This window comes from Nuphar pumila, chromosome 16 (genome assembly GCF_984573655.1).
Source record: "Nuphar pumila chromosome 16, dmNupPumi1.hap1.1, whole genome shotgun sequence".
In the NCBI taxonomy this organism is placed as follows: domain Eukaryota; kingdom Viridiplantae; phylum Streptophyta; class Magnoliopsida; order Nymphaeales; family Nymphaeaceae; genus Nuphar; species Nuphar pumila.
The window spans coordinates 74,089,072-74,108,160 of NC_143264.1; the positions used below are offsets into that span (position 1 = coordinate 74,089,072).

At 41.5% G+C, this 19,089-nt stretch overlaps 1 protein-coding gene across 1 annotated transcript in view; it reads left to right on the plus strand.

Annotated features, from left to right (window-relative positions):
- The first annotated feature begins 2,004 nt into the window (after nucleotides 1-2,004).
- LOC149813593 (homeobox-leucine zipper protein HDG2-like) overlaps nucleotides 2,005-19,089 on the plus strand; it is a 50,208-nt gene continuing 33,123 nt past the window's right edge. Inside the window, exons 1-2 of the mRNA XM_089991152.1 lie at nucleotides 2,005-2,207; nucleotides 2,292-2,567. Of these exons, the coding sequence (XP_089847278.1) occupies nucleotides 2,005-2,207; nucleotides 2,292-2,567 (479 nt within the window). The remainder of the gene's footprint in view (nucleotides 2,208-2,291; nucleotides 2,568-19,089) is intronic.

Here is a 19,089-nt window from a genome sequence, read left to right on the forward strand (position 1 = left end):
TTATAAATAATAGACATAGTAGGATTCTTTCTAATATGTGCTCATTTGTCACTAGACATGGAACATCATGGTTCAAAACCTATAGGAGCGAACTTTGCATCAAGGTTGAAGTTGTGACCTTCATAATGAGCCGAGAAGTCTCTCAAGGCCTCCCAAGGTGTGGTGGATGATGAAAGAGTTTTTCATTGGGCTAGCAAATGGTTCCCCACATATGCTGCAATGAACAATTGCAACAAAAAACTTCAAATCACCTTGCTTAAAAATGCCTAGGTATGAACCATTACATGTTTAGTTTAGCAGGAACCGCCTCTTGGATCATATTTTTCCGACATGTAATTTTTTTGGATACTGAAAAATCAATGGCCTACAATGTATTTTCATTTAAAAAATATTATTCAATTGTCGATTCACACTGTTTTGACCATGTTGAACACATCAATGGGTTCAAATTTAATCAAAATAGTTTTTCCCTATAAATTTCAACTAAGTAGTTTGGAGCTCTCGAGGATAGACAACCTTTTTTTCATTATTAATGTGTATATCAAATGCGAGAACTGAATATATTAGGCCCCAGTTTTTGTTCTGCCCCATTCTGCCCTATAGGTTTAAGTGTTTTATGATAGATCTGAACTATTAGATGTGTTTAGCATGATGGATTTAATGAGAATAGACCCTTGGATCATGTTTTCTCTATGAAAAACATGATTTTATGAGCCGAGAAAAGTTGGTACCTTCATAGCCATTGATTTTGGATCATCCAAAAAACCTGTATACAGGTCAGATTTCGGCGATTTCCACTAAACAAAACATATAGATCACATATACTTAAAACTATGTTTTTTGAAGGGGCTTAACAAAACCTAACGAAAAATGCTGATTGTTATGCATCTTTAATCATTATGTTGTTAAAAGCCAGCATGTCTGTCTTAGAATATATATTATTTATAACCCCAAGAAACTGCAACCGGCACAAGGATCTGGTCAAGTTGGCTCACCTGCCATACTTACAGTCATCATGTGAAGGCGAAGATGCAAAGCAAGATTCAACAAGAACCAGATAAGGAGAAAAAATTTAATTTCATTTCTCATGTTCGTATGAGAGGATCCTCCTCTTTTAAATACAGTTTACAATTGTCCCACATTTCATAGGAGAAGAACAAAAAAACAAGCAGAATTTCACCTATCTATACAAAATGTAAAACAAAGTAAATCTTTTATAGAATTTTTGAATTTTACCTTTTGTTGGATTGCAGGATTCTATCATATCGTCCTTCCACATTTGCTAGATTCTACCTGATCCTTCCACATTTGCTGGATTCTATCATGATCAGGATGGCCTTATCGCGATCACGATACCAGAGTGTAATGCTCCCCCTCAGACTGGAGCGTTTAAGTCCAAAATGCCTGAATAGAAAACTTGAGAATTGATCCTTGTCCAGTGATTTAGTAAATAAATTAGCAATTTGATTTTTAGAACTCATATATATGCTATGAAGGAGTCTTGCTGCAATCTTTTCTCGAATCAGATGACTGTTGGACATTATCAGTTTTTGGGTCCAACCCACATATGTGACCCTGTTTGACACCCTACCAGTGAGTCACGTAAGTGGCCAAGTAATGGAGATAGTGGGTGGGAGTTACGTGAATGTGGAGAGACCACATTCACGTAACTGCCTAATCTCCCATTATAAATAAGGGGTTAGGGGCTACTGGGATGATGAGAGACTAGTAGCATTTCCTTGCCAAAATACTATTCCGCATTCGGACGCTGCGGAAAGGGTCCTGCTCACCGTCGACTTAAGGCCTGGGCTCATTGTGGGCATCGACCAACTGAGGAGAACGCCGAACTTCTTACACGAACTATGGCAAATTCAGGTACGCTCCCTGTCATTGCTAATTTTACAGGGTTTCGCCAACATTGGGTTATGGGCCCACAATGCCATGCATTTCCGCTGCGTGTGGCTGTGTAGGCCGTTTAGGCGATTTGGCGTCAGTGGAGTCGCCATGGGGCGACAACCACCGATAAGCAGCAAATGTAAATCCCCGAATCGTCTGTGGCCATTGAGCTGCAGATGGGTTTACCCTCTGCCGGTGAGTCGTCGCCTGAAAAACCCCCTTTTCTTCTCTGTTTTTCATTTCAGCCGTTGGGCAAGGGGCTTTTGCCGGAAAGCTGCAGAGGTGACAGTGGCGGTCCTGCCGGTGCCCAGGTTACCCAACCTCATCGTCGAGTGACCTGTAAACCGACGACAGTAAAAAAAAAAATTTGTTTAACTTTTACTTGTCGCCAAAAGGGAGGGTCGCCGGGGGAAGAGGTTTTGCCTTGGGGCGTTTTTCCGGCAAGGGCAGCCATCAGTCGGCAGCAACCTTGCTGACTTCGTCGGGGCTGCCGCAGGACTGGCAGACGCTGTTGAACTTCTGCCATTGGACGACGAAGCTGCGAAGCATTGCCGTGGGGCGACGTCTTCTGACGGAGGGGCTGTCGCCGGATCGGCGTCACCGTGGGATGATGCAGGTCGCCGGCCACTGTGCTCAGTCGCCGTGACGGCGACGTGGGTCGTGACGGCGATGTGGGTCGCCGTGGAACCGAAAAGGGTGGAAACCCCTTTTCGGTTTCCCTAAAATTTAAGCAGAAACCCATCAGGTTTCTGTTTCATTTTTTATAAAGGGACCGAATCGGGTCCGAAGAGAAGACCCGATGACAGACTCGATCCAAACCCTTTTGGGTGGATCGAGTCTGCTATTCACTTTTTGGATCTGACCCGGACCCATAATGGTACCAGGTCTGGGTCTGATCCAGAAAGAATCGGGTCTTTCTCTCGGATCGGGTTTGACTCGGGTCCATTTAGGACCGGGTCTAACCCGGTTCTGTTTTGGATCGGGTCCGATCCGGACCCATTAAGAGCCAGGTCATACCCGGGGTCCGTTTTGGACCGGGTCGAACCCGGGTCCATTTAGGACCGGGTCTAACCCGCTTCTGTTATGGACCGGGTCTTACCCGGGATCCGGTTTGGACCGGGTCGTACCCGGGGTCCGGTTTGGATCGGGTCATACCCGGGGCCCGTTTTGGACCGGGTCCATTTAGGACCGGGTCTAACCCGGTTCTATTATGGACCGGGTCGTACCTGGGATCCGGTTTGTACCGGGTCGTACTCGGGGTCGGGTTTGGACTGGGTCGAACCCGGGGTCCATTTAGGATCGGGTCTAACCCGGTTCTGTTATGGACCGGGTCCGACTCGAGTCTGTTTTGGACTGGGTCTAACCCGGGTTTTTAGTTCGGGCCGGGTCCGACCCGTATTAAGTTTGGGTCGGGTCAGACCCGAATCCCATTTAAACCGGATCGAATCCATGCAATGCATGATCCGAACACTATTAAGACTGAATCGGATCAGGAACCTGATCCGACCCTTTCCGGAACCGGTTCAGAGCCGTTTTTGACCGGTTCTTTCCAGTTTTTCTCCGGTTCCGAGATGCTGAGACCCTGTTTTCATAAATATAAAGAGATAGGATTTTGGCATACGGTTATAGAGTTTTATAAACTTTTGTTAATTGTAAGTATCAGTTTATAAGGTTTAGAACCGGTTCAGACCCTTAGATGACCGGTTCGAGCTGTTTCAGACCGGTTCAGAGTGTTTTTAGACTGGTTCCTACTTGAGGACCCTAGGTTTTACCCATATGAGCATGTTTTTGTTATTTTTCATGCTTTATAAAGTATTTATTTTGAATAATGCATGACTTATGCATGCTAATTCATGTATTTTGCATTGGTTAAATTATGCATGATGATTTTAAGCATGAATTATAACAAAATTTATGACAATTAGTTTATGCATTTTTGTTAAAGTATGAACTGATATTATGTCATGAATATCCATGCATTAAAATGTGTGCATGGGCGTGATTCATAATACGAATAGGATTTTCGATAAAAGATCTTGGTTGACCGATTCATGTAATCACCAAAGTGATCTGAGTCGTGTTAATTAAGAATTCTTTGGACCGTATTAAAAATCATAATTATGATTGTGTGTGAATTTATGAAACATCGATTCTACCCAAAGGTAGGTCGTTGTGTTCCAAATTTACATAGGGTGTGATAGTAGATGTGTATTCCAGCCCATGAAGCATGTTTGTACCCAAAGGTACAGTGCTGAATTGCCTCTGGATTCATGATCTACTAGTTTCACCAACTGAAGTCAATTCCTTGAGAATTGAAGAGACGAAGCAATTATGAGTATTGTCGTTTTCACCAAAGTGAAACGATAATGACTCAACTACGCTTGTCTCAAAAAAGGTGAAAATAAAGGGTCTCACTTTTACCTTTTCAACACGAGTCTCGTCTGAGCAATAATAGTAATGTCTTTCTATTTTTCGTTCCTTGATTTATCAGATTCCTTCCATATCGACGGTTTAAGTAGTATCCCTATCTTAGACGGATCAATTTTTTCTGATTGGAAAGAAATCGTGTTATTCACTTTGGGCTATATGGATTTAGATCTGGCCCTTAGAATTGACGAACCTCCCTCTCATACAGAGTAGAGCACAGTCGATCAGAAGGCTGTCTCTGAGAAGTGGGAGCGCTCGAACAGACTTAGCATGTTGCTTTTGCAATCTCGGATGGCTAAGAATATTTGAGGCGCCATTCCTCATTGTAGGACGGTTAAGGAATTTCTGGGAGCCATTGAGGCTCAGTTCATCACTTCTAATAAGGCAAGGGCCAATATGCTCATGTCCAAATTAGTCTCTATGAAATATGTTGATGACCGTCACATCCGACAACACATTTTGGAAATGAGGAATATTGTGACTCAACTGAATGACATGAAATTCGTCATCTCTGACTCCTTAGTCCATCTAATCTTAACCTCGTTACCTACTGAGTATGGACCCTTTAAAATCTTCTACAACACACATAATGATGAGTGGTCTTTTAATAACCTATTGGCTAAGTGTGTTGAGGAAGAAGAGAGATTGAAGAGTGAGAGGATGCCAAGTGCGCATATGGCCTCTCATAAGGATAAATAGAGGTCGAGGCAAAAAAAAAAGCTCTTTCAAAAGAAAGAATCAGAAGAGAGCCACTGGAGAGAGTTCAAACTCTCAGACGAAAGCTAGATTTCAGTTAGGAGGTCCTTCTATAAAGTGTTTCTTCTGCAAAAAGAAAGGGCATAAGAAGGTGGACTGTTTGAAGTTCAAGAAGTGACTCGAAAATAAATATAATAGGTCATTCGTTTCTCATGAGTGCAGTCTAATTCATGTTCCATTGCATAGTTGGTGGATTGATTCTGGTGCCAGGGTGCACATTGCCAACTGTTTGCAGACATTTCTGAACAAAAGGGAACCAACAGAGCATGAAAAAAGCATCTTCTTAGGAAATAAGATGCGTTCGCATGTCAAGAGCGTTGGGACCTGCAGAATTGTGTTGTAGTCAAAATTTATATTGGATTTGGTCGATACTTTTTATGTTTCATCTTATAGTCGGAACCTAATTTCAATTTCAAAACTTGATAAGTTTGACTTTGTATTTAAATTTGAAAAATCTGAACTTATTATTATGAAAAATTCAATGAATATAGGTTCTGCATATATGAGTGATGGTTTGTATCGATTAAGAACCAAACTCCAAATTCAGGAATCTCACTCCATTGAGAACACAATGATTGACAATAAACGTGGCCTAAAAGATGATCAATCCTATTTGCTTTGGCATCGAAGATTAGGACATATCTCGAAAGAGAGAGTCCAAAGACTCGTGAAAGAGGGAATCCTTGGATCCCTTATATTTACGAATATAGAGCCATGTGTTGACTGCATAAAGGCTAAGCAGTCCAACACATATAAGAAAGATGCCAAACGCAATAATGGAAAGTTAGAAATAGTGCATACGAATGTCTGCGGCCCTTTTTCACCGTGTTATACGGGTGAAAAATATTTTGTCACCTTTATAGACGATTACTCACGGTATATGTATCTCTACTTATTATCTGAAAAATCAGAAGTCTTTCAGGTTTTTAAGGACTTTAAGAAAGAAGTAGAAAAACAAACCGGTGAAGTTATTAAGGTTGTCAGGTCAGATAGAGGTGGCAAATATTATGGTCGTTTCACTGAAATGGGACAAAAGGAAGGTCCATTAGCGCGGTTTCTAAAAGAGGAAGACATTGTATCTTAGTATACCATGCCTGGTAGTGCTTACCAGAATGGTGTAGCTGAAAGGAGAAACCGTACGCTTAAAGAAATGGTTCGAGCGATATTGAATCACTCAAACCTTCCTTTGACCTTGTGGGGTAAAGCTCTTAGGACAACAATGCATATTCTGAATAAGGTTCCTATGAAGGCTGTTCAAAAGACTCCTTACGAGTTATGGACAAGTAGAAAACCTTCTTTATCATATATGCACATATGGGGATGTCCATCAGAAGCTAAATTGTATAACCCACATATAAAAGCTTTTGATCCTAGGATAACTAGTGGTTTCTTCATTGATTATTCAGAAAGATCGAAAGGCTTTAGGTTTTATTGTCCATCTCATACACCACAGATAGTGGAAACAGATAAAGCAAGATTTCTTGAAAATGGTTCTGTTGGGATAGATGCGTCTCAAAATATTGATTTTGAGGAAATGCATGATTCAGGTTCTTCACCTGCTAAGAATAAAGACTTGATTTTCTCTATGATTATTCCTTCGAGTAATGTAAGAGAAAGTCCAGTCAATGAATATCAATCCCAACTAGATTCAGTTGTTGATGAGGATATACAACAACAACAGGATACAGAGGCTCATATTGAACCACCTGTAGCACCTGTATGGAGGTCCAACAGAATTAGAAAATCTGCTATCCATCCGAACTATGTGGTGTATTTACAAGAGTCAAATGATTTCATAGACATTGATGAAGATCCCTTTACATTTACAAAAGCCATTGAAAATGAAAGATCAACACATTGGATTAATGCCATGAAAGAAGAGCTTGACTCTATGGCAAAGAACCAAGTGTGGGATCTTGTACCTCGACCTGATGGAGTTAGACCTGTTGGTTGTAAATGGGTTTATAAATCCAAAACAGACTCTAAAGGTCATGTGGAGAGGTACAAGGCTAGGCTTGTTGCAAAAGGTTTCACACAGATAGAGGGCATTGATTATAATGAGACTTTTTCTCCTGTCTCAACTAAGGAATCATTGAAGATAATCATGGCCCTCGTAGCTCATTTTGATTTAGAGTTGCATCAGATGGATGTGAAAACTGCCTTCCTGAATGGGGATCTGGATGAGGAGGTATACATGCAACAATCTTCTGGTTTCAATATAGATGACTCGAGTAACTTAGTTTGCAAATTGAATAAGTCAATTTATGGACTTAAACAGGCCTCCCGCCAGTGGTATAAGAAGTTCAATAAGGTAATAATGAACTTTGGATTCACTGAAAACATTGTTGATCAGTGTATTTACATTAAGACTAGTGGGAGTAAGTTCATAATTTTGGTTTTATATGTTGACGATATTCTTCTTGCAACTAATGATTTGAGTCTTTTACATGAAACAAAAGATTTTCTTTCCTCTTATTTCGATATGAAAGACATGGGTGAGGCCACTTATGTCCTTGGAATCGAGATCCGTCGTAACAAAACTAAGGGTGTCCTTGGCCTATCTCAGAAATCCTATATCCTTAAGGTTCTTAAAAGATATGGGATGGAGAATTGTTCTCCTAGTTCGACACCTATAGTGAAAGGGGATAAATTGAGTTTAAAGGACTGTCCTCAGGATGATATTGCGAAGGCTTAGATGGATGCTGTCCCATATGCTTCAGCAGTTGAGAGTTTACAGTATGCGCAAACTTGCACTCGACCTGATATAGCATTTGGTGTGAGAATGCTTGGTAGATATCAGTCAAATCCAGGCATTGCGCACTGGAAGGCAGCGAAGAAGGTCATGCGCTATTTACATGGAGCGAAAGACTATATGTTGACCTACAAGAAAGCTGACCACCTAGAGGTCGTTGGATACTCTGATGCAGACTTAGGAGGGTGTATTGACAGTAGAAAATCCACTACTGGATACATTTTCCTTCTAGCGGGTGGTGTTGTCTCATGAAGAAGTGGAAAACAGTCTACCACTACTGCTCATACCATGGAGGCAGAATTTATTGCTCTATACGAGACTTCGTCACAGACCATTTGGATAAGAAACTTCATTATGGGTCTTGGTATAGTGGACTCTATTGAGAGACCACTAAAGATCTTTTGTGACAATGAAGCAACCATGTCCTTTTCAAATAACAACAAGAGCTCAACATTGTGTCGACACATGGAGTTAAAATATTTTGTTGTTAAAGAAAGGACTGAGAATCATCTGGTATGTATTGATACAATTGGGACAAAGAAAATGACTGTTGATCCCCTTATTAAAGGGCTAGCACCGGGATTGTATTCCCAACATATAAAAGGGATGGGTCTTTTTTATTCCTTCTGATGTATGACAATACATTATGTGATCACATTTGTGTTTATGTTTTGATTCTTTAAGGTTTTGTGTTATTGTTGATTTTGCATAAAGAATCTCTCATATGGGTTAGAGAGAATAGCAGAATAACAATATTAAAGGACCAATAAAATAGGTGAGAGACCAACCTATTCATAAAGGTAATTTCTTTACATGCCTAAGCACTGAAGGTGAATTGTAGAGTAGTACAAGAAAATATGACATTTCATAAAGGGGTGTTCATATCCTTGACTCATACGATTCATCCTTGTGATAAAGGGTGGCATGTGAACCCACATAAAGAATTAAATCGAGATAATGGTATACACCTCGATTTAGTACACTTTTGGTGTCAATGGGTCAAGTGGGAGAATGTTGGACATTATCAGTTTTTGGGTCTAACCCACGTATGTGACTCTGTTTGACACCCTACTAGTGAGTCACGTAAGTGGCCAAGTAATGGAGATAGTGGGTGGGAGTTACGTGAATGTGGAGAGACCACATTCACGTAACTGCCTAATCTCCCATTATAAATAAGGGGTTAGGGGCTACTGGGATGATGAGAGACTAGTAGCATTTCCCTGCCAAAATACTGTTCCGCATTCGGATGCTGCGGAAAGGGTCCTGCTCACCATCGACTTAAGGCCTGAGCTCATTGTGGGCGTCGACCGGCTGAGGAGAACGCCGAACTTCCTACACGAACTATGGCGAATTCAGGTACGCTCCTTGTCATTGCTAATTTTATATGGTTTCGCCAACAATGACAACCAATGTTAATATGCTTTGTACGCTCATGATAAACTGGATTTGCTGCTATATGCATGGCAGCTTGGTTGTCACAAAATAAAATGGCTAATTGGGAGTGTTGGACTTATTAGTTAATAGAAATTTTAACCAGGTTATTTCACAAGTTTCATTTGCCATTGCACGATATTCTATTCAGCTTCAACAGACGATTTGGACACTGCTATTTGCTTTTTAGATTTCCAAGAGACAGGACTGACCCAAGAACATGCAATATCCAGAGATGGATCTCTATGTATCCAAACAACCTGCCCAATCTGAGTCACAAAAGGCATTTAGTTGTAGAGATGAAGATGAGTACAAAAGGATCCCTTGACCTGAACTTTTTTTTAGATAACATACCACTCGCAAGGCAACATCCATGTGAGAACATCTAGGTGATTGCATAAATCAGCTTAAGACATGAACTGCAAACAAGATGTTTGGTCATGTGATAGTTAAATAATTAATAGTCTAACAAGACATCGATACATAATTGGATTTTCTACAGGATCACCATATAAAGTACTCAAATTGATTCTTTGATCCATAGGGAATTCAATTGGTTTGGCTCCCAAAAGTCTCATTTCATCAATAATCTCTAGAGTGTATTTATTTTGATACAAGCTTATGCCTTTTTTAGATTGGGAGACTTTAATGCCAAGAAAGTACTTTCGAACCTCCACCTCCAGGTCCTTTATATGGAATTTGTGACTCAAGTAGTTTTTGAAATGAGAAATAATGCCCTCATCATTTTATGCAATAATAAGGTCATCAACATATATTAAGATGACCACAAACACTTTACCTCATCTATAGGTTAATATAGAGTAATCAGCCTTTGATTGAGAAAAACCATATTCGACCAAGGCAAAGACAAAATTGGCAAACTAGTTTCTTGAGGCTTGCTTAAGTCTGTAAAATGACTTATTCAGTTTGCATATGAGAGACTCCCCTTGTCGAGAAAAATTGAGTGGCAAGGCCATATATACGTTTTCATTGAGATCCCCATGGAGATACATATTGTGAATGCCCATTTGATAGAGAAACCAATTTTAAACTGCAACAACGACAAGTAAGCACTACACTGTAACTAGTGTGGGAATAGGTCATAGGTGCAAACTGTAAAATCCTAGATGTTTAAAAAAAAAATTGTTTTGGATCTAGGTTGGATCCGATTGGATCCAACCCAGATCTGGGTGGGATGTCTACTTACCATTTGACATCCCCCTCGCTTACCCCATGGTTTATTTAAACCCCCCATATGGGGGTTTCTTTTCAACACAAACCCCCTGAGCTCGCCCGTCTCTCATCTCTCTCCCTCGCCAAAAACTGGCCCAACTCCTACCTCGCCTCTCTCCCTCTCTTTCACACTGACTCCCTTTCCAACCATCTCTCTCTCCTTGACTCTCTCCCTCCCTGAATCTCTTTCTCTGCTATCCTCGTCGGAACCCCCTCGCTTGGAGCCACCCTCTCTCAGGTAGGTCTCCTTCTCTTGATGTCTCTATCTCTCTCCCTTATGTTATATCTCTCTCTCTCTCTCCTTTTCGACAGTAGCAACACTACCACCCTGTTTGAGCGATGACACCACAAGGTGCCACCGGCACCCTCCCTTTTCTTCCCTACTGTTAGCCAACAAACTCAGAGCCACCAACATGGGTAGGCACCATCCTTTTTTCCACCCTGTTTGGTGGCTCTGGCTCGCTAGGAGAGAGGGTGTCAAGCACCCTCTGTTGGGTCGTCTGGGGGTTTTCCGGCGAAGCCACCATCGGCATCCCTGTATGGCGGTGGCCCTGCAAAAGCAAAATAGAAAAGCAGAGCGCGCGTACCTGATGCCACCATTGATGGAGCTGCTGTTCTTACCGGAGAGGGTCGATCTTCAACTCAGCCGGTATGCAGCCACCAAGAGCGCATGCCTCAGAATGCTACCGGTGAGTCGACCTTTTCCCTCTGAAATTTCTGTATTGCGCCTTTTCTTAAAGGGTCGCTCATGAAACCCTTTTATAAGGCACAAAATGGAAACGATTGAATAACCGTTTCCTCTGATTTCAATGCAGGTTTAACGGAAGGGAGCACACTCATGGGGAGCGTTACCCACATCGTGGGTAACCACCACCAACGTGGTGGTTAATCCCAACATTCTCCCACTTGCTCCGACGATAAACCCTTTAACCAGAAAACCTTATGGGAATAACTTGATGAATAGAATGACCTTTATATTCTATTCTATAGGTCCTTAATTGAATCTCTAATCCTTATGAGATTAACAACAACCATAATGAGAATCAAAAGACTGAAAGTGATCACTTTATTTATATGCATATGTCAAAAAGAGTTTAACAATCTCATCCACATTACATGTTCGGAATATAATCTCGGTGCTAGCCCTTTAGTAAGAGGATAAGCGATCATCTCTTTTGTACCAATATTGACAATATGCACTAAATGATTTTCCGTCCTTTCTTTAACAACAAAATACTTCAATTCCATATGCTTGCATGACGTAGTACTTTTGTTGTTGTTCGAAAAGGACATCGCAACTTCATTATCACAGTAGACCTCCAGTGGCTTCCCAATGAAATCGACCACCTTTAACTGTGATATGAAGTTTTTTAACCATATAGCCTGCGAAGTAGTTTCGTACAATGCAATGAATTTTGCTTCCATGATGTGGGCAGCAGTGGTCATCTGCTTTCCACTCCTCCAAGAGATCACTCCCCCAACAAGTAAGAAGACGTACCTAGTAGTAGACTTTCTACTATCAAGGCATCCTCCTAAATCCGCATTTGAGTAGCCAATGACCTCGAGGTGATCAACTTTATGATACGTTAACATATAGTATTTTGTCCTTTGCAAATACCGCAAGACTTTCTTGGCAGCCTTTCAATGGGGTAAACATAGGTTAGATTGAAATCTGCCAAGTACCCCTACTGCAAAAGAAATATCTAGTCGAGAACATGTCTGCGCGTACTGCAAACTGCCAACAATTGATGCATATGGATAAGCACTCATCTGTGCTTTGTCAATATCGTTCTGTGGACAATCCTTTAGGCTCAGCTTGTCACCTTTTGATATGGGTATAGAAGTAGGAGAACAATTCTCCATCCCATATCGCTTTAACACCTTTTCTATATAGGATCTTTGGGAGAGGCCTATAACACCTTTTTCTCTGTCTCGGCGAATCTCTATGCCAAGAACACAAGCAGCCTCACCCATATCTTTCATATCAAAATGTGATGCAAGAAACTGTTTAGTCTCTGAAAGCAACTTTATATCGTTGGTTGCAAGTAAGATGTCATCCACATACAACATCAATATAATGAACTTACTCCCACTTTCCTTAAGGTATATACATTAATCAATAATGTTTTTTGTTAACCCGAAAGTCACAATGACTTAGAAAAATTTAATATACCACTGTCGGGAGGCCTGTTTAAGTTCATATATTGATTTGTTAAGCTTGCAAACCAAACGATCATTTTCAAAGAAACCAAGAGGTTGTTCCATGTATACCTCTTCATTCAGATCCCCGTTGAGGAACGCTGTTTCCACATCCATCTGATGTAGCTCTAAGTCATAATGAGCTACGAGGGCCAGAATAATCCTCATTGACTCTTTAGTTGAGACAAGAGAGAATGTCTCATTATAGTCAATGCCCTCTATTTAGGTGAATCCTTTAGCAACCAATCTTGCTTTATGTCTCTCTATGTTACCTTTGGAGTCCTTCTTGGTCTTAAAGACCCATTTACACCCTACGGGCTTTACTCCTTTAGGTAACATGACAAGATCCCACACTTGATTTTTAGCCATAGAGTCTAACTCTTCTTTCATGGCTTCTATCCAGTGCGAAGATTGTTTGCTTTCAACAACTTCCATAAAAGTCAATGGGTCATTATCCATATCTATGAAATCACCAGGCTCCTGAAGGTACACCACATAATCAGGATGTATGGCAGATCTCCTAATCTTTGTGGATCTCCAAACAGGTCGTTCTTCAGGCTCAGATTGAACCTGATCATCCTGTTCGTGCTCTTCTGCATTGTCCATAATAGGTTCACTTTGGATTTGTGCATTAACAATCAAATGATCAACCACACCATCATTAGAAATAACAATGTGGTATCTTTCGATGTTTTCTTTAACAGGTGATGAAACTGGATCCTGTATTTCCTCAAAACCAATGCTTTGAAGTACACTTAATCCTACTAAACCATATTCTAGGAATTTAGCTTTATCCGTTTCAACAATCTGTGGTGAGTGAGATGGGCAATAAAACCTGTACCTTTTTGATCTTTCTGGATAACCAATGAAATATCCACTGGTTGTTCTTGGATCAAAGGCTTTAATGTGGGGGTTATATAGTTTAGCCTCTGCAGGACATCTCGAGATGTGCATATAAGAAAGTGATGGTTTCCTACCTGTCCATAGCTCGTAAGGAGTTTTAGGTACAAATTTCGTAGGAACCTTATTCAAAATATGCACAACAATCCTTAAGGCTTCACCCCACAACTTTATGGAAAGCATTGAATAATTCAACATAGCTCTGACCATTTTCTTAAGCGTATGATTTCTCCTTTCAGCTACACCATTCTGATAGGCACTACCAGGCATGGTATATTGAGGCACAATGCCTTCCTCTTTAAGAAATCGCGCTAATGGTCCTTCCCTTTGCCCCATCTCAGTAAACCTACCATAATATTCGCCACCTCTATCAGACCTGACTATTTTAATAACTTTATCAGTTTGTTTCTCTACTTCTTTCTTAAATTCCTTAAACATCAGAAAATATCAGATTTTTCAAAAATCAAGTAGAGATACATATACCGTGAATAGTCATCAATAAAGGTGACAAAATATTTTTCGCCTGTGTAACAGGGCGAAAATGGTCCACATACATCCGTATGGACTATTTCTAATATCTCACTACTGCGTTTGGCACCCACTTTATATGTGTTTAGATGCATATTCTTTATGCAATCAACACATGGGTCATTGTTAGTAAAATCTAAAAATTGCAAAATCCCTTTATTTACCTGTCTCTTTATTCTCTTTTCAGAGATATGACCCAACATTCGATGCCAAAGCATGTAAGATTTATCATCTGTCATGCTACGTTTATTTCCAACCAATGCGTATTCAGAAGTCAGAGACTCCTGAGTTTGGATCTTCACATTCAATCTATATAAATCATCATAAACTGATGCAGAACCAATTTCAATTGAATTTCTGAATATGAATAATTTGAAAATTTCAAACTTAAAACAATATCCAAATTTATCCAACTTTGAAATTGAAATTAAGTTTCTACTATAAGATGGAATATAAAAGACATCATGAAGATCTAAAACTACGCTCGTATCCAGAGTAATCCTGCAGGTTCCAACACCCTTCACATGTGAACACATCTTGTTTCCCGAATAGATGCTTTTCTCATGCATTGTTGGTTCCCTTCTGCTCAGGAACAGTTGTAAACAGTTGGAAATATGAACAATAGCACCAGAATCAATCCACCGGCTATTTTCAGGAATATGTAATAAATTACATTCATGAGAAACTAATGACAAATTACCTCTCTTTTCCAACTACTTCTTGTACTTTATGCAATCTGCCTTTATGTGTCCCTTCTTCTTGCAAAAGAAGCACTTTATGGGAGCAGAGTTGGATTGCTTGTCTTGGGATGACTTATCCCTAGTTGGCTTCTTCCTAGCATTTCTCTTAAATGCATTCTTCCTTGGTCCTACCTTGAACGTATGAGAAGCCATATGTGCACTCTGCACCTTCTCACCTTTCATCATCTCTTCTTCTTCAATACACTTAGACATAAGTTTATTAAATGTTCATTCATCATTATGTGTGTTGTACGAGATTTTGAAAGGTCCGTATTCCAAAGGTAAGGATGTTAGGACTAAATGCACTAGGAAAGAATCAGAGATGGTGAGCTTCATGTCATTCAGCTTAGATGCTATCTTCCTCATCTCCAAAATGTGCTGGCGAATATTTTCCCCTCCATTATATTTCATAGATATGAGTTTTGACATCAAGGTACTAGCTCTGGCCTTGTTTGAACTCACAAACTGTGCCTCAATGGCATTCATGAATTCCCTCACTATTCTGCATTGTGGGATAACACTTCGACTGTTCTTAGCTACTTTAGATTGCAAAAGCAACATGCTAAGTTTATTCGAGCGCTTTCACTTCTCAAAAGCAATCTTTTGATCAACAGTGCTCCGATTAGTGAGGGCAGTGAGTTCATCTATTCTTAGGGCCAGATCTAGATCCATATACCCTAATTCAAAAAGAACAGTTTCTTTCCAATCACTAAAATTAGATTCATCTAGAAAAGGTATAGAGCTAGAGTCATCTAAAATCACAGAACTTGAAACTGCATGACAAAAGACATGTATCAAAAACATTCATACGAGACTAAAGACTTAAGTGAAAAAAATAAAATAATAAAGGCCCTTGATATGCTTCTTTACAGGCGAGTGAAGGGGGTCATCAAAGTCTTACTTTGGTAAGAGCTCCGACACGCGAAACCACTTCGCCTACCGACCATATTCGGTAAAACTAAGGTTCTTATGAAGATAGACCATCAACACAAGGTATCTTTGGATACACATGTGTGATGTATCTCGACACATTTACCTTATTCTACCCTACTTAAATTCCAAACACGATAAAACTACATTTGGGTAGTTTATCGTTTCATGAATATAAGTATAATAGTAATATTGACTAAAACCATATGATAGTACAACATTTTTATAACATATGTATATTCAGTCACTTTGGTGACATGAATACACTAAATTATCTGACTATCCTTAATGCCAATATTATATACAAAATAATATCTTAAAATAGTCTGTAAACCAAATGGACCAGACATATGACCCTCGAAATGGTTCTATAACTGAATGAACTTGTCATATGTTTCATGAACCAGTCTTAAAGCACTCTGAATCGGTCTGAAACAGCCCCAAACCGGTCATCCAAGGGTTCAGACCGGTTCTGAACCTTATGAACCGGGTCAAATATGAACAAAAGTTCATTAAACCCTATAATTGTATGCCAAAATCCCTGTATTTTCTTATATTTAAGAAAACAGGGTCTTAGCATCTCGGAACCGATGAGAAACTGGAAGGAACCAGCCAAACATGACTCCGAACCGGTCCCGGAAAGGAGCTGAGTCAGTCCCTGATCCGGTTCAAGCCAAATAGTGCCTGGACCCTTCTGGATCCGGGTCAGACCCAACATCAATCGAATCCGGGTCAGACCCAGAATTATCTGGATCCGGGCTGGACCCGGTACAGGCCGGATCCGGGTCGGACCCGGTACTGGCTGGATCCGGGTCGAACTCGGTAATGACTGAATCCGGGTCAGACCCGGTAATGACTAGATCCAGGTTGGACCCGGTAATGACTGGATCCGGGTCGAACCTTGGGTTATTTGGATTCGGGTCAAACCCGATTAAGACCTGGATCCGGGTCGGACCCGGTTAAGACATGGATTCGGGTCGGACCCAGTACAAACCGGATCCGGGTCAGACCCAATACAAACCGGATCTGGGTCAGGCCCGGTACAAACCGGATCCGGGTTGGACCCGAATCATACATGGATTCGGGTCGGACCCGGTTAATACCTGGATCCGGGTCGGACCTGGTTAATACTTGGATCCGGGTCAGACCCGGTTAGAACCGGGTCCGGGCCTGACCCGATAGCTACCAGATCCGGGTCGGACCCGGGGTTTAACCGGATCCGGGTCTGACCCGGTTGCTACCATATCCGGGTCTGACCCGGGGGCTTCTTGATCCGGGTCGGACCCGGTACATACCGGATCCGATTCGATTCTACCCGATAGAAAAAAAAACAAAAAAAGGGCAGAAAACCCCGATCTTTTAGAAAATAGGGGTTTTCCCCTTTTCATTGTCGGTGACCCATGCCGCCTGCCGGCGATGCCCCTTGCCGACGACCAACGTCACTGCTCCTGATGGTGTTTCTCCTCCAGCGAAAGCAACCACACAACGGAAGCGTGGTGGGCCCATAACCCAATGTTAGGTCATCTGGGGTTTTTTTCGGCGAAGCCACCATCAGCATCCCTGTATGGCGGTGGCCCTGCAAAAGCAAAATAGAAAAGCAGAGCACGCGTACCTGATGCCGCCATTGATGGAGCTGCTGTGCTTGCCAGAGAGGGTCGATCTTCAACTCAGCCGGTATGCAGCCACTAAGAGTGCAGGCCTCCGAATGCTACCGGTGAGTCGACCTTTTCCCTCTGAAATTTCTGTATTGCGCCTTTTCTTACAGGGTCGCTCATGAAACCCTTTTATAAGGCACAAAATGGGAACGATTGAATAACTGTTCCCTCTGATTTCAATGCAGGTTTAACAGAAGGCAACACACTCATGGGGAGCGTTACCCACATCATGGGTAACCACCACCAACGTGGTGGTTAATCCCAACACCCTCTCCTTTTTTCCTCTCTAGCAAAATTGGCAATAACCTTTTCCAAGAACGGGTAGCCGGATGGAGGGCTTGATGTCTCTCCCTCCTACCCCTTTGGTTGGATAGAGAGCAGGCGCCATCTGCCTCCTTCCTTTTTCTGGTAAGGCAGGTTGGGTTACAACCCCCCCCCCCTCGTTTGTCTCTCCCCTTCTCACTCGGTTGCCAGAGTGGAGGGGCGAGCCATCTCCACTCGACACCCGCCCCTCTTTTTTCTACCTACTCATTTGGTTCAAATGGGGAACCACACCAACCTGGGCAATGGCTCTGTTTCGCTGCCCCAGGTTGCGACGACGGCAACAGAGCTACCGCTGTGCCACCTTGGGTTCCATTTTCACTTGGGGTCCCCAAACCCTATTAGGGAGAGGGAGGGGCTTGACCATGTCAAGCCCATCCACTCCACTACCTTGGGGTTTTTAAGTGGGCTGGGCTGGGCTTGTGTTAGTCAAGCCCACCAGCCTAGTCGAGCCAAGGTGCTCCAAGTCGAGGTGCACCCTGGGGCTTGGGTTGTGCTCGGCTCGGCTCAGTCGAGCCACCGAGCTGCCCTGCCCCCCTTGTTCTTCTACTCGCTGCCCCTGGCATGCAAACAACAACAATTGGTGCTGCCTTGGGCTCGGCTAGAACTGAGCGCCTCAGAACCAACCGAGTTCAGCTCGGTCCCTAGTTGATTAGAGATCAACACCGACTCAGTTGGAAACTGGGCCCAACTCAGTAGTCGACCTAGCCCAGCTCAGTCTTTGTGCCCCTTTTCAACCAAGTCAAAACCTGTCTCGATCTAGTCGATTCAAACTGGGTTCGGGTTTGACTCCTATGATCCAATCGTCACCTCATCTGCTAAAATAATATTTTAATATCATCCTTTATGCAACACAATCGAATCCTTTTTTGCACTCCACACTGGCACAACAAACGTGACATGCTTGCCAAGGCATGAGCCTTTAAGAACCTATGCTCAGAATTGTCAGAGATTCAAACCATCTCTGAGGTAGGGAAAAGTTGTATACGAAAACAAATGACAAATTACTTCTAACTTATATATATATATATATATATATATATATATATATATATATATATATATATATATATATATATATATATATATATTTAACTCAAGGATGTAATTTTGCGTATTCTTGTTCATTTTAAATTATATTATTTACTTTGTCGCTGCGCTGTAATGTGCATAGGCTCCTGCTTACATAATTTATTTAGCCCGATATATAGTTTTGTAGATCGAGCATTTCTTACGCAATTTATTTAGCTTGATGTACGATTTCATAAATTAGACATCGCTTATATAATTTATTAAACTTGATGTATAGTTTTACACATCG